Here is a 15,679-nt window from a genome sequence, read left to right on the forward strand (position 1 = left end):
CTCCCTCTCTCTCTTTCTCTCTTTCCCTCTCTCTTTCCACCACACCCAATCTCTCTCTCTCTCTCTCTCTCTGGAGCCACCACGCCCAGCCCCAAGATCATCTTTTCTAATCCTTAAATTTTATAGATCAGAAAGCTGAGGCTGAAGTGGGTGGAGCAACTTGTCCAAAGTCACAGTGTGAGCTAATAGCAGAGCCAGGTGTAGAACCTGGGCGTCTTTGCTCATTCTGTCTTACAAGGGTGTCCTGCGGTAACCTGGAAGACTTTGTTCCTGCATCCTGGGGGCCTGTGGCACAGTGCACCTGTGGGAGAACTGGAGGAGCCCAGCACTAGCACTGCGGCCCTATCCCCCACTTAAGTTAGGGACTCTTCTTTTCTTGCCTCAGAAAACAGCTGCTGGAAGGGTTCCTAGGGAGGAAGCTTCTTAAAAGTAATAGAGTTACCCTGGGAATGGGGCAGACTAGAGGGAATCTGCAGAGAAAGGCATCATCTGGAAACTTCAGAAAGTTAACACGGAATAGCAACAGATAGGGTAGAGCTCCAGCATGTTGTGTTGGTGCCCCCTTCTGGCTGATAGAGAGCAGAGCTGGTGAAAGATGGTTGTTGGCTTTCTAACAGTGTACCTTCCTAAGGGCACTGACCCCAAGGTGGTGTCATGAATATTCAGTGGGCCTTGATATAGTAACAAATTCACCTTTCCTTTGAACAACCAGTATTCAAGGGTAGTGAGATTGGTATTTTCCTGGGCTCAAGTTAGGCTTCGCTCAAGTTAGGCTTCTCTAGACCTTGAGATGGGTGGAAAGATTCTCCTTATGTCTTCCCTCCTCTACCTCCGTCTGACTTTTGACAGCTAAGTTGTAGATGGTAAGTGGAAGCACTTAGCAAACCTTTCGTTTCCCAGCTGAAAAATTTTTAGGGAAAGCATGCCTAGCACTTTCTTTTCAAGGTCTTTGCAGAAAGCCAACTAACTAGTTTAGCAGCAAGCTAATGTAGTTCAGTTCATTCGGTATTGATTGGTTACCTAGTATGCCAGGCCTTGTGCAGGCGTGCTGGTGACACAAAGATGAAGAAGGATACAGCCTTTGCCCTGGAGGAAAGACTGTATAATGTAGTGATTAAGAGCTTGTGCTTTGGAGTCAGACAGACCTAGCTTTGAGTTCTGGCTTCACCACTCATTAGCCATGTTCACCTGATCAAATGACAGTCTCTCTGAGTCTTAGTTTCTTTATCTGTCTAATGAGGATAATCCTAACAACCTCATCGGGTTATTAAGAGTAAGTCATGTAATATAGTAAGTGCTCAATACATGGTAGCTAAATTTTTAAAAGTACTCACAATTTAGTGAGACAAACGTAAACAGATGGTTGTAGTTTAGTGTGATGACAAATATGGTGGGAAGAACTTAGGGACCGTGAGAGCCCAGAAGTACTGTTAGCATGGACTCTAAAAAATACTTACCCGGACCATTGTCTTTTTAACTCCCTGCTGGGTCTTTGCTTCCCACAGGCATACTTTTTTGATGCACCAGAGATGGACCATCTCCCAACAACTACAGCTACTCTGAACCAAACAGTTGCTGCAGCCAAGTCCAGCTAATGAGGAAAGTAAGAGATTCTATTTTTATTTTGCTGTGTGGTGCCATAAAACATGGGCAGGTGTATCAATTCTGTTACTGTTAGCTTTAAGCACAGAGGACCAGACCCTTTTATCCTTCTGCCAGTTCAGTGTGGGTTTGTGCATGTGCATGTCTGTGTTTCTGTGTTCCTCTTATTGAAGGCCTCTATTTTGAAATCCACATGATACTGGCTTTATAGAGTTGGATAACATGAGCTGTTAGGTTCTTCTGTAAGAGGAGCTCCTGCCTTTGGTCCCAGCAGAGAGGACTCTCTTCTCCTCCCTGAACCCTTTCCTAGAGCACAATATGAGTTTGTTCCATTTTATAACAATCCTGGTGATTTTTTTCTTTTTCTTTCTTTTCTTTTCTTTTTTTTTTTTTTTTTGAGACAGAGTTTCGCTCTTGTTGCCCAGGCTGGAATGCAATGGCATGATCTCAGCTCACTGCAGCCTCCATCTCCTGGGTTCAGGTGATTCTCCTGCCTCAGCCTCCTGAGTAGCTGAGATTACAGGTGCGTGCCACTAGCGCCTGGCTAATTTTTATATTTTTAGTAGAGATGGGATTTCACCATGTTGTCCAGGCTGGTCTTGAACTCCTGACCTCAGATGATCCACCTGCCTTGGCCCCCCAAAGTGCTGGTATTACAGGTGTGAGCCACCGTGCCCGGCCATTTGTCTGGTCCTATCATTTATCTGGTGATCCCATTACACTTTGTATTAAGCATCACTCTCATGGTGCTTGAAACACTAATGGCTGACTAATCATGTGTCCGTCTGCCTATTCATTCATTTGTTCAGCTATTTATTCATTCATTTGTCCACTGTATACTACAGTGTCTCCCCAGTTAGACTGAGCTCCACAAGAACAAGGAATGGTGTTACTCTATATCTTCATTGCCTACCACATAACCTAGTATACAGAGGGCACTCAGTAAATGTTTGTGGCAAGTATAAATGAAGCACACTCTGCACATGATCTTGCTGCAGGCCAAGAACCTTTACTTTGCTCTGTAATCACAGACTGTCCTTTCTGCCCAAGCTGCTCTCTCCCAGAGCCATGAGATATGTGCAAAAACCAGGGGCTTAGAATTAAATAAAATTACAATTTAATCCCAGGCTGGCTGTGGTGGCTCATGCCTGTAATCCCAGCACTCTGGGAGGCCAAGGCAAGCAAATCACTTGAGCTCAGGAGTTTGAGACCAACCTGGGCAATATAGCAAAACCCCATTTCTACAAACAATACAAAAAATTAGCTGGTCTTGGTGGCATGCTCCTGTAGTCTCAGCTAGTTGGGAGGCTGGGGTTGGAGGATCACTTGCGCCTGGGAGATGGAGGTTAAAGTGAGCTGTGATTGCTCCACTGCAGTCTAGCCTGGGTGATAGAGAGAGAACCTGTCTCTAATAATAATAATGATAAATCCCAGCCCTACCATGTACTAGCAATGTGCCTCGGGTAAGGGGCTTATAACTCTTTGAGCCTCAGCTAACTTGTCTTTGAAATAAGAATGACACAACCTATATAAGATTGTAGTGAAGGTTGGAGATCATTTTTATAAAAGCTCCTGGCACATAGTTAAGGTGCTCAGCAATAAAATCAAAGCTACTACCCCTCTCAGAGTGCATCAGTAGTTTGTGTTCGGTGGCTCCCACTGACTTTACCTTGATCCTTTTTTCCTTTTGTAAAACAAATGGAGATTTTCCCTCTTAGTTGAGGAATCTAGGTTGTAGGCCCTGCAGGTTGACTAGATATGACTGGTCAAATGCTTCCAGTTCCTTGATGGTAAGACAGTCACCCTGGCCAGTAGAATGACTGGGGAACTATTGTAAAATGTCATAGTCTCCCACTTTCGCCTCTTTCTCTCTTCTCATGGGTATGCGATGTTAGAATCAAAGAAGGTCAGGCCGGGCACGGTGGCTCATACCTGTAATCTCAGCACTTTGGGAGGCCAAGGTGGGTGAATCACGAGGTCAGGAGATCGAGACCATCCTGGCTAACAGGATGAAACCCCATCTCTACTAAAAATAAAAAAAGAATTAGCCGGGCGCGGTGACAGGCACCTGTAGTCCCAGCTACTCAGGAGACTGAGGCAGGAGAATGGCATGAACCTGGGAGGCAGAGCTTGCAGTGAGCCGAGATCGAGCCACTGCACTCCAGCCTGGGCGACAGAGCGAGACTACATCTCAAAAAAATAAATAAATAAATAAAAATAAATAAAAAATAAAAGAATCAAAGAAGGTGAGAGCCCTTGTACACATTAAATAGCATGGGCTTCCCTCCTCATTTTACAATAAGGGAGCTGAGGCCGAGAGAGGACAGTGCCTTACCCAAGGCCACCCCAGAGTTCTGGGGCAAACTAACGTGTCTATCACATTCCATTTGACAAAACACTTTTTTTTTTTTTTTTTTTTTTTTTTGAGATGGAGTCTCACTCTGTCACCCAGGCTGGAGTGCTTGGTGCAGTCTTGGCCCACTGCAACCTCTGACTCCCAGGTTCAAGCAATTCTCCTGCCTCAGCCTCCCAAGTAGCTGGGATTACAGGCATCCGCCACCACGCCTGGCTAATGTTTTGTATTTTTAGTAGAGACAGGGTTTCACTGTGTTGGCCAGGCTGGTCTCGAACTCCTGACCTTGTGATCCACCCACCTCGACCTCCCACAGTGCTGGGATTACAGGCGTGAGCCACCGCACCTGGCCTGACAAAACACTTTCTAGTTTATTCTTTCATTAGCCACTCTTACCCGCCCTATTGACCACATTTTATGTATAGATGAGAAGGCTGGGCTCAGTAAATCTGGGTTGACTAAGATCACCTATCTCTTAGAGGCAGAGCTGGGACTCATATCTAAGTCTTGGGGAGCCAATTTTTGAGGTTTTTCACTTTCCCATTTTTTAGACAAATGTTCTTTTTATCACTAAAATGCAGGTTCTTAACAGCCTTTGGCTGTTTGATGGAGCCTTCCTCTGCGCGTCTAAAGGTGTTTAGTAGCAGTCTCCACACTCCTTTGATTGCATGTCTTATCAGCTGAGAGTTTGCGTGCTGTGTTAATTATCTATTGCTGCCCAGTGACATTACCACAATACACATTCTCACAGTTTCTGTGGGGCAGGACTCTGGGGATAGCTTAGATTGCTCCTCTGCTTCAGATTCTCTCCCAAGGCTGCGGTCAAAATGTTGGCCAGGGCTGGTGTCTCACCTGAAATCTAGACTGGGAAAATATCTGCTTCCCAGCTCACAAGGTTGCTGGCAGAATTCAATTCCTGTGGCTTTGTAGAATGAGGACCTTCTTGCTGACAGTCATTTGGAGACCACCCTCAGTTCCTTGCCACGTGGGCCTCTCTGTATGATCACTCACTTCATCAAAACCATAAAGGGAGAGAGAGGCAATCGAGTCTGATAGTGAAATGGAAGTTGCTGTCCTATATAATGTAAATATAGAAGAGATGGTCATCACCTTTGCCATCTTCTATTGACTCGAAGCAAGTCACAGGTCTTGCCTACCTTCTAGGGGAGCGAATTACACAAAGGCATGAATGCCTGGAGACAGGCAGGGATCATTGGAGGCCATTTTAGATTCTTGTACACAAGCACAAACTAGTGATATGTGTATATTTGAAGTATTTGCATATACTGTTGTCAATCCATATAGGAACTATTAAAGCTTTAAATGCCATAGCCAAGTTGTCAGTGTAGCATTATAGAGTCAAGAAGGGTGGGACTCAGTTGGAGTTGGCCGGGAGGGAAGCGTCAGAGAGGGGCTCTTGTTTGAACTGGGTCACGAAGGTTGAGCACAGTCAGTTAGCTGTTCTGGAAAAAGCAGTCTGTTTCCCATGGCTTTTGGGAAGGTGAAGACCTAGGCTGTACAGGGGAACATGATAACACGATGTGGACTCACATCACTGAGAACAAGACAATTCGAGCCCAGCTGGAGAGGGACAGAGGTAGAGAACGCAACGGCAAGTTTCCTCGGTCTCTCTTTTGGCCCAAAGTACCTGACATCGCCATGCTGAGGTCTCTCTCAACCTGCCCCTGAGCTAGGACTTAAGTTACTTCATTTCATTTTGGTTGTAAAGGCCTTCAGAGAGTCAGAGCAGCATCTGAGAAGAGCCTGGCCCTCAGGGCCCTTGAAGACTTCACAGACTGGTGTACACAGATTTGACACCTCTGCGCTTTGCTCAGATCTATAACGTGGGTGTTAGTGCCTCCATTTGGGTGTCAGGTCTCCAAATGAGATAGTGATTAACAGCTTCTTTGCAACCTCCCTGGCAGAAGCATCAATTGCTTTGCTGATAGAGAGGCTGTCCAGAGCCCTGAATGCTGCTGATTTATGAGCTGGCTGTGCCTTCTACTGTCATCTCTGGACTCCCAGCTTTCACTGAAAAATAAAGGCCTCTAATCTCACCAGTAACCTACCTTCCCTGTGTAAATCTGTGTATTGGAAAACTTAGCTTAGGGCACATTCCCGGGAGAGCATTGGAAGGCTTAGGTTAGAACACATTCCCGGGAGAACCCTTCTCTCCCTGGAACCTCAGGATCATAGGGGAGCTTCCAGTTACAGTCATGCATTGCTTAATGACGGGATACATTCTGAGACATGCGTCATTAGGCAATTTCATCACTGTGCAAATATCATAGAATATACTTAAACCTAGATGGTATAGCCTACAACACACTTATGTGGGATAGCCTATTGCTCCTAGGCTACAAACCTGTGTGGCATGTTACTATACTGGATACAGCAGGCAGTTGTAACACAATCGTAAGTGTTTGTGTATCTAAACATAGAAAAGGTACAGTAAAAATACGATGTGATCTTATGGGACCACTATTGTATATGTGGTCTGTTGTCAACTGAAACATCATTATGCAGTGTGGGACTGTACTTGTAATCAGCATGCTACCCCTACGTAAGTTACTGAAATAATATAAAGAATATCTGGCTTCCATCCTTCCTTCTTCATTAACTCTTCACCTGAGGGCAGTGCTATGTCTTCTCTGAGCCAAGACCCTGGTAGAGCCTGGAAACTGTACCTGGGAAGCCCTGCTTTGGCTTGAGGGATGGAGTATCTGAAAGGCAGCATCCAGATTGGGGTGAGCTTTCGAGGGGCACTGACAGGTGGGGCTGTGCAGAGGCGGGCCATCAGCAGATTATCATATCGCAGTGTGATCAGGGCTTTAATTAATGATGCAGAGAGGGCTTCCGGAGAGTCCTGTGTCATTAAACCCTCCTGACTGGATACACAGGGTTTGTATGCTGGTATCCTTTCAGTCGCTCACGTTGTCAAGAGTGTTCATTTCACAAGCCTTGTCTACTTGGCAATTTCCTGTTTATTTTTCAGGACTCTCTTCAGATACCCTCTGCTTGCTGAAGTTTTTCTTGACTTCTCCAGGTAGTATTACTTATTTTCTTTTCTGTGCTCTTCTACAGCTCTCGTATGTTCTTTTATTATGGAAGTTTGCTTATTCATTGTAACTTCATAGACTGAGAGTTCCTTGAGGGCAGAACTTTATTTACCAATATAGCCCCCTAGCACCCAGCAGACACTCGGAGAAAGCTGCATTTGAACAAGTTGTTAGGCCTATCATATAGCATCAAAACTTTCCTGGGTTTATGTGGCAGGTTACTTGGGAAATCTTTACTTGTTCATTCATTGAAATTCTACTGTGTGCTGGTGAACGACGGAGATCGGTCCTTACCCTCCCAGATTCTATACTCCAGTTTTACATCTCATGTGCCACACAGACTAGAAGGCCCTTTTACTAAAGAGAGAATCATGATTATAGGAACTTCTGATTGGAACATCCCAGATCAGACAGTGGTGACATTGGAAGGCTTGGCTGCAGGGCTGAGCCGAGGAAAGGGACAGAGAATGCCCATGCCATAGTGCAGCCACCCAAGATGGGAGCCAAAAGTGGTCAAGAGTCAGGTCTTAGGCCAAGAGGTGGTAGAGGCAATCTTCAAGAGATAAGGAAGTGCTGGCTGATGGTGACACTGGGGACCAAGTTTGGCACAAAGGGCAATAGCATCTTACTTTTCTCCCTCTGGCCTAAGTGCCAAGAATTCCCAACGTCTTTGCTTCCGGCCCCCCATTAAAAGTTGGCAGCAGGAGAAGGAAATTTCTTTTTTCTTTTCTTTTTTTCAGACAGTCTCACTCTGTTGCCCAAGCTGGAGGACAGTGGTGCATTCTCGGCTCACTGCAACCTCCACCTCCCAGGTTCAAGTGATTCTCATACCTCAGCCTCCCGAGTAGCTGGGATTACAGGAATGCATCATCATGCCTGGCTAACTTTTTTGTATTTGTGGTAGAGATGGCATTTTGCCATGTTGGCCAGGCTGGCCTCTAACTCCTGGCCTCAAGTGATCTGCCTGCCTCGGCCTCCCAAAATGCTGGGATTACAGGCATGAGTCCCCATGCCCGCCTGAGAAGGGAATCTTCTAGTCTTCAAATTCTTCCCTAGTTTTGACATTAATTTGGAATAGACAGCCAGAAAGATGAGAGAAAAACAGAGTACATATCTATGCAAATAAAATCTTGAGTGCTTGCTCTGTGGGCCCGTTTGTCCCTGCCGTTACTTAGCATTTCAGAACCCAAGTTGATGGTTACTAAAAGGCTGATCAGGGCTTTAGGTTCTTTCACGCCTGCAAATTACAGTGTCTGACCTTCTCCAGCCACTTTTTACAGATATTTCGTTAGCAATGTTTCTCTTTTCTTGAGCCAGTAGACTTGGGCAGATAGCCCTTGCCTCAGCCTCACCTTCGTGGTATCATCAAACGCTGACATCTGAATGTGGTATTGCCCTGTTGATGTCTCCAGGAAGGCCTAGCTCATTCTCCCAAGTGGAAGGCTATGCATTAGGAACTTATTCTCCAACATATTCCTTAGTCTCCCCTGGATTTAACTCTCTCTCTGGCCCCTCTTTCCAAGTTTCTGTCTCTTGCAAATCCCCAGCTAGGTATTCCAACAGTTGCCTCTAATTCATTACATTCCAAGCTGTACTCATCCCCCACTACAACCAGATCCTCCTCATGTTTTTCTGTCTCAGGGAATGGCACCATCATTTATATTGTCCCTGACTGCAGAGCAGGTTAGATTCTTTATTACACCCTCGCCTGGCAAGTTAAGATTGTAATTAAGGCCGGGCATGGTGGCTCACGCCTGTAATCCCAGCACTTTGGGAGGCTGAGGCGGCGGATCATGAGGTCAGGAGATCGAGACCATCCTGGCTAACACAGTGAAACCTCATCTCTACTAAAAATACAAAAAATTAGCCAGGCGTGGTGGCAGGTGCCTGTAGTCCCAGCTACTCGAGAGGCTGAGGCAGGAGAATGGCATGAACCCGGGAGGTGGAGCTTGCAGTGAGCCGAGATCACGCCACTGCCCTCCAGCCTGGGCAACAGAGCGAGACTCTGTCTCAAAAAAAAAAAAAATTGTAATTAAATAAATAATATTTTCTATATTTGTTTGCCTGCCCTGTTGCTTCTCTTGGTAGACTGGTTCCTCGACAGTTGGGACCGTGTCTGTCTTGTTCATCACCATACCCAGTACCTGGCACGTGGGTCCTCAATATTTGTTGGATTAATTAAGAAATCCATCCAGTCACCCAAGATAGAAACCTCAGCATCAAAGTAGATTGTAGATTTCCCCCACTCACCTTCCACATAGTATCAGTCAGCAAGACTTGTCTTTTCTACCTCTGAAGTATTTCTCGTCTCTGTCCTGTCGTTACCATACCTAGCCTTCAGGACCGATCATTTCGTATTTGAACTGTAGCAGTAACATGATGGCTTTCTCCACTTCTTTTCTTTTTCTCCTTCCAGTTCATCCTATACACAGCCACAGGGGTCTTTGAAAATTTATAATTCTGACCACGCCTTTGACTATGTCACTTCCCTACTTAGAAACTTTTTTTTTGGTCCCCTATTGCCCAAAGAATAAACTTGAAACCCCCTGTATTGCCACAATCTATCCCTGATTTATTTGACCTGCCTCATATCCTGCCATTATCTCCTGTATAACCTTACATTTCAACTACCATGGTTTTCCAGGTCCCAGATCTTTAAGTCCCTCCATATCCACTCTTACCTTTTCTCCTCTAGTGCTTAACACAGTGCTGTCATGGAGAAGAGAGAGAGAGAAGGATGGGCAAAGGTAGCTTTGGGATCTGGCTTGGAGAGAGTCACTGGGTTTCCAAGGAAATAGAAGAAAATTTTTTAAAGCATCATCTTTCTTCCAACAGTAAGCTCTACTTTGAGCATCAAAATCAGACTCAAGGCTCAAGATTTGGGGAATTGGTGGCAGCAGACTGCTCTGGTGTTGGAGTTATACCTCTAAACATACATGAATATCCTTTTCTACAATGTGGCTCTTTCCTTTTGTGGGGGTTCTTTATCTTGAAAGTGTCCTGTTTTGTTTTTCAGTTCTCTTTTGTTTTTTGGAGCATGGTTCTTTGGGAAGTGGCATCCACTGCAGGAAAGCAGAATGAGCAGAGCCAGCAGAACTGATGGAGTGGCACAAACTCCCAGTGTCTGGATGGGGCCATACTGGTGCCTAATCACCCGTTTAACAAGCAGAAATTAAATGTTGCTCAGCACATGTGTCTTTCAGCTCTTCTTTTTCACACATGGATGGTCATTGTGAGCATGTGCTGATTGGACTGAAATGCCGGGGAATGGGTTAGGCATGCTCAGTGCCATCCCTTTGCCACCCACGTCAAATGACATGCTTCACTGTGGTACCTTAATACCCGAAACAGACCCATGCTAAATTCTGATGTCCTCTCTCTGAATTATGTACAGACTACCTGGGGGATCCTCTTCTCTCCAAATGCTAGCCATCCTGAAGTAACCGAACAGTAGAAACTTTGGTGGAGATTAACTGGGAGCTTGAAAATTTGTCTTTGGTAACCTGATACTGGACAGCTGAACTAAATGGTTGCAAAATAAATATCTCACATGATGTCTGTGACTGCATTTTGTGACTTTGACCTTAAGTTTTTCCTTGATGGTTTGTCTGTACTGGAGGCTGCTGGGAATCGGATTGAATGTGCTTGATGTTATGATGTGTGGGTTAAAATGGGACATCTGTATGTTTCCTCCTATAAGAATGGAGTATCAGTTTTAAAGAACACATTTGGCCAGAAGTTGTGGCTCACGCCTGTAATCCCAGCACTTTGAGAGGCTAAGGTGGGTAGATTGCTTGAGCCCAAGAGTTGAGACCAGCCTGGGCAACATGGTGAAACCCAGTCTACAAAAAAAATACAAAAAATTAGCTGGGCATAGTGGTGCATGCCTGTAGTCCCAGCTACTCGAGAGGCTAAGGTGGGAGGTTTGCCAAGGTGATGTTAAGCATCCTCGAGAGGCTGAGCCTGGAGGTTGAGGCTGCAGTGAGCCCCTCCCACCTAGGTGACAAAGTGACACCTTTTCTTAAAAAAAAAAAAAAAAAAAAGTTCATTTACATCCCATTTTGACAAATTTCAGAAAATTCTCTTAGGGTGCTTTGACTTCTTGGCTAGTGTGCATTAAAGAGAGAAACCAGTGACACCGCAAAGCTAGCTTTAACATACTTTTTGTTCAAAATGCATATGATCTGGGAGGCTGAGCTTCTGATGGTCAGGATTGCTGATCCCCTACTGTTTCTGTGGTTCTCTGTATTAGTCTGTTTCCATGCTGCTGATAAAGACATACTCAAGACTGGGAAGAAAAAGAGGTTTAATTGGACTTACAGTTCCACATGGCTGTGGAGGCCTCAGGATCATGGCAGGAGGCAAAAGGCACTTCTTACATGGTGGTGGCAAGAGAAAATGAGGAGGATGCAAAAGCGGAAATACTGATAAAACCATCAGATCTCGTGAGACTTATTCACTATCATGAGAAGAGTATGGGGGAAACCGCCCCCACGAATCAAATTATCTCCCACCAGGTCCCTACCACAACATGTGGAAATTATGGGAGTACAATTCAAGATGAGATTTGGGTGGGGACACAGAGCCAAACCATATCATGCTCTTTCAGACAGAGTTCCCTATGTATTTCTGAGATAGCTACAAAGACACATTTGGACTTAAAAGGTTGACCATGCAGGTAAAGGAAGACACACAAAGTAGGCCACAATGAGCTTAACATCACCTTGGCAAACCTCCCATCAGATGCTGAATATATTCTGAGCACCTACTATGTGCTGGGTAGTATTGTAGGTACTGAGGCTAGAACAGTGAACAGAACAGACAAGCTCCCTGTTCCACTGCTCAGTGGCTGCCGGCGTCCGGCTTTCTCCAGGCAACGTTTCCTCCTTCAGTGGCCTGTTCTGTCAGAAGTGCCTCTGCAGCCATCACTGGGTGGTCTTAGCTCTGCCCTTGGGCCTAACAGAACAAGTCTGAGCCTTATTCCCTTCAGATATTTGAAGACAGCTGTTTTGTGTGCCCCCCTTGAGTCTTCTAAGTTTTTTTTTTTCTTTTCTTTTTTTGTCTTGCTCTGTCTCTTACGCTGGAGTGCAGTGGAGCCATCATAGTCCATGGGCTCAAACCCCTGGGCTCAAGGGATCCTCCCACCTCAGCTTCCCAAGTTGCTAGGACTACAAGCTCCTAAGTACTTTTAAGTTGGTATCACTGATCAATTTTTCCAAAAATATGTTTAGAGATTCTATAATAAAGTGGCCAGGATTTAATTTTTGAGTAGGGATTTTAGACACAGCATTGTCAGCACCATTATCTTTATAGAAGAAAGGACATTATAATATCAAATAATCTGGAAGGGCAATATCACTAAAAACTTGGTAAGTTTAGCTTTATGAAAAACTGTTAATTTTTTCTCACCTAGCCAAGACCAGTGAAAGTTTCATGAACCAACCAGCACCACCATTTGGGAGCCACTGCCCTTGGGACCTCCATGCAGCTCTTACAAATTACATTCAGCTGTAAAAGAACCCTGAGAAGCAGTAGCTTAAATAAATTTACCATTTTGTCTTTCCTATGTAAATAGAAATTTAGAGATAGTCTGAGGTTAACATGGCTGCTCCATGAGGCCATCTCTTTTTATTTTTCTTCTGCCCAGCAGTCCTTAGCATGAATTTGTCATCTACTCCCAAGATGCTTGTGTTACCTCCAGCAAAGAGTAGGTGGTATGGTGTGTGGCTCTAGGCCAAAAGTCTGTGCCTGATCTTTCAGGCCTGACAAGAGCCTTACCCAACAGGCCTCTTGGGAAAAGCTGCCTGCCCACACCAGACTGGGTGCCCAGTGAGTGCCACGTGTCTCTGAAGGGACTACAGTCAAGGATACTCTTATGCATATTTGCGTTTCATGCCCAGGGTCCTCCATTTGGATGCCTCCTAGCCGTAGCCTTTTTCAGGTGCCTCTGCAGAGACCGATTTATCTGTAGGGGACCGGGGAACTTGAAGATATTTTTTTCACTCCCAAGGCTCAGTACTTTTCTACTCCTAGCTCTTCCCCCTCTTCCTCCTCTCAGCCCCCAGGCCTGTGAAATGGCAGGAGCCTTTTGTTTAGGGATCAGTTGGCAGTGAGACCATCCCCACGTTTGTGCTGATCCACTTGACCCTTGCCTGGCACTGGTCCATGGTGGGAAATGGAACATTAGGGGAGCCAGTGCTTTCTCCTGGTTAGCCTCTTGCTTATACCATCACAGTAAGTGATGAAAGGCTTGCTGTTACTTCATTTTCACTTGTCTTAACTCTACTCCAAGTCTTGGCAGCTCAGCTGTTTCCAGCTCAACTCAGATCTCGACAGGCAGTAGGAAGGGAAAGGGTAAAAGAGGGTTGGCCAGTGGGGTTGGCCTGCCTTGTAATGAGCTTTCTCCAGAGAAAAAGGTCATGTCTTATTGGTTAGAACTGTATCCCATGGTTACCCCTAGCTACAAGGGAGGCTGGGAAATGCTCTTTAGCTGGGCACACTGTCACCCTGAATGAACCAGAATGCTGTTGGTAAGGAAGGAAGAGAGAATGGGTTTTAGACAGATAACTAGTACATCTTGGAGCTCCTACTTTTTTACAAAAGTTGATGGTGGTTTGTCCATTATCAGGTTGATTTAATTGGTTGGTATCATACAAAGAATTGAGAGAAATGAATTTTGGGAAAATGGCAGTGGCACTAGTATACTTTTCGAAGCTCTCTGAATTCTCTCATAAGAACAGGGCATCTGGGATAGCAAAATCAAAAACAAATCGGCATCTACAACAAAAGGTGAAAAGGTATCCGCACAAACACAAAAATTCAAGCAGAGAGAATCTTCTGGCAGTGCCAAGACTTACACGGTATCAGCATTTTTATAGAAAGAAGCACAGGAAAGCAACAGAGTGTCTGCGAAATTGGAAAATAAGAGCACTCCAAAACAGCCTATAGGTACTCCCTGGAAAGTGTAATGGGCTAATAGGAGAACAGCAGCTGGAACTGGAGTTTCGTAATACCCAGTGTTCAGCACATGCATGCAAGGGATCCGCAGCAAGGTCTGAAGAAGCTGGAGCAACCAGGCACCAGAAAGCAAAACGCAAACAGAGCAGGCCAGTGATATTTGGGGCAAAGGAAAGAGAAGTCCAGATGAGAGTCGGGGAGGGGAACAGAGCAATGTCAGAAAGATGAAGCTGCATTTTTGAACATGTCATGAAAACAGAAAAGGAAGCTGTAAAGCCTTGAATTTAGAGAAGCTATTCTGCCTCACCTCTTCCTCCTAAATGTTCAGGAAAACTAATTTCACGTAAGAAAGAGTAACAGAAAGGATCACAGTCAAATCTTGTAATGAAGTTATTGTGTGAAAAATGAGAACAACGAGCAGAATAACATCCCTAATGGTAATGAAAGCATTCCAGACAGTCATGCCCACAAAACCAGATAAAAGCCATAACTTAATGTTTTAAAATGAGCTAAAATAAGAAAATGGTACAGGATATGAAAGAAAATCACTAATCAGAATTATAAGGCAGAAATAAGGTAATAGTACTCAGGAAAGAATTGGAAAGAAAAGAGAAAACTCATTTCACAAATGAAGGCTGAATTATAATAGAAGGGATATTAGAGTGAATAAGCACAATAGATAATGCTTTAGGGAATACAAAGTGAAAAAGGAGGAAAACAGATTAAATTCCAGAATGAATAAAGAGAAATCAAAGAACTTAAGAAAAAGCGACCAATATGGGCCAGGCGCAGTGACTCACACCTGTAATCCCAGCACTTTGGGTGACTGAGGCGGGTGGATCACCTGAGGTCAGGAGTTCAAGACCAGCCTGGCCAACATGGCGAAAACCTGTCTCTACTAAAAATACAAAAATTAGCTAGGTGTGGTGGCGGGCGCCTGTAATCCCAGCTACGTGGGGGCTGAGGCAGGAGAATAACTTGTACCCGGGAGACAGAGGTTGCAGTGAGCTGAGATTGCACCACTGCACTCCAGCCTAGGCTACAGATCGGGACTCCATCTCAAAAAAAAAAAAAAAAAAAAAAAAAAAAAAAGAAAGAAAAAGTGACCAATATGGAAGATAGGCAGAGAAGATCTAAAGATTTATTATAGATGTCCAAAGAAAAAACAAAAGCAATGGAGAAGAATACACTTTAAAAAAATCTATAATTAAAATTTTCTGGAATAAAAGACTACATATAAAACAGGCACACTCATACCTGGGGAAATCAACACAGAAGATCAACACTGAGACATAGTTGGTGACACTGTTTTATGTCCAAAGACAGTGGTAACATATCTAAGATACCCAAAGAAAGAAAATATGAGCTAAGGGTTTTACATCTAACCAAACTGGCCACAGACAAGACGTTATGAACGTGGAAGAACACAGGGAATATTCCCATGAGACCTTTCTGAGGTATCTTCTAGAGAACGTACTTCAGACAACCAAAATGACTGGTAAGACATTGAAATAGCAGGTGGTGAGCACTAAATATGTGTTCACCTGTAGAACTAAGAGTAAATAATGCTTATGAGGGAGAAAATAGAGTTTATAATGGTTATGTGCCCTTAAAAGAATCTACAGTATAACTAAAAAAAGAAGGAGAATGGGGAGAGCATGTTTAAAGCAGAATAAGCCTGCTGGTTGCCTTATAGATATAGCAAAAG

The 15,679-nt window shown here is 44.5% G+C and overlaps 1 protein-coding gene across 5 annotated transcripts in view; it reads left to right on the forward strand.

Moving 5' to 3' along the window:
• Window positions 1–10,568, forward strand: part of YIPF1 (Yip1 domain family member 1) — a 40,603-nt gene extending 30,035 nt beyond the window's left edge. For 2 of the 5 annotated variants that reach the window (XR_273801.4, XR_273802.4), the window contains 3 exons: window positions 1,506–1,603; window positions 6,951–7,001; window positions 10,031–10,568. Coding sequence is in view for 2 of the 5 variants with exons in the window: in XM_005543314.4 (XP_005543371.1) it covers window positions 1,506–1,595 (90 nt within the window). In the remaining 3 variants the exon portion in view is untranslated. Of the gene's footprint in view, window positions 1–1,505; window positions 1,604–6,950; window positions 7,002–9,849; window positions 9,948–10,030 lie in introns of those variants that run through there. The other 3 variants (XM_005543314.4, XM_074006242.1, XR_006692060.2) reach the window with 2 other exon arrangements.
• Window positions 10,569–15,679: the final 5,111 nt, after the last annotated feature.

This window comes from Macaca fascicularis, chromosome 1 (genome assembly GCF_037993035.2).
Source record: "Macaca fascicularis isolate 582-1 chromosome 1, T2T-MFA8v1.1".
In the NCBI taxonomy this organism is placed as follows: domain Eukaryota; kingdom Metazoa; phylum Chordata; class Mammalia; order Primates; family Cercopithecidae; genus Macaca; species Macaca fascicularis.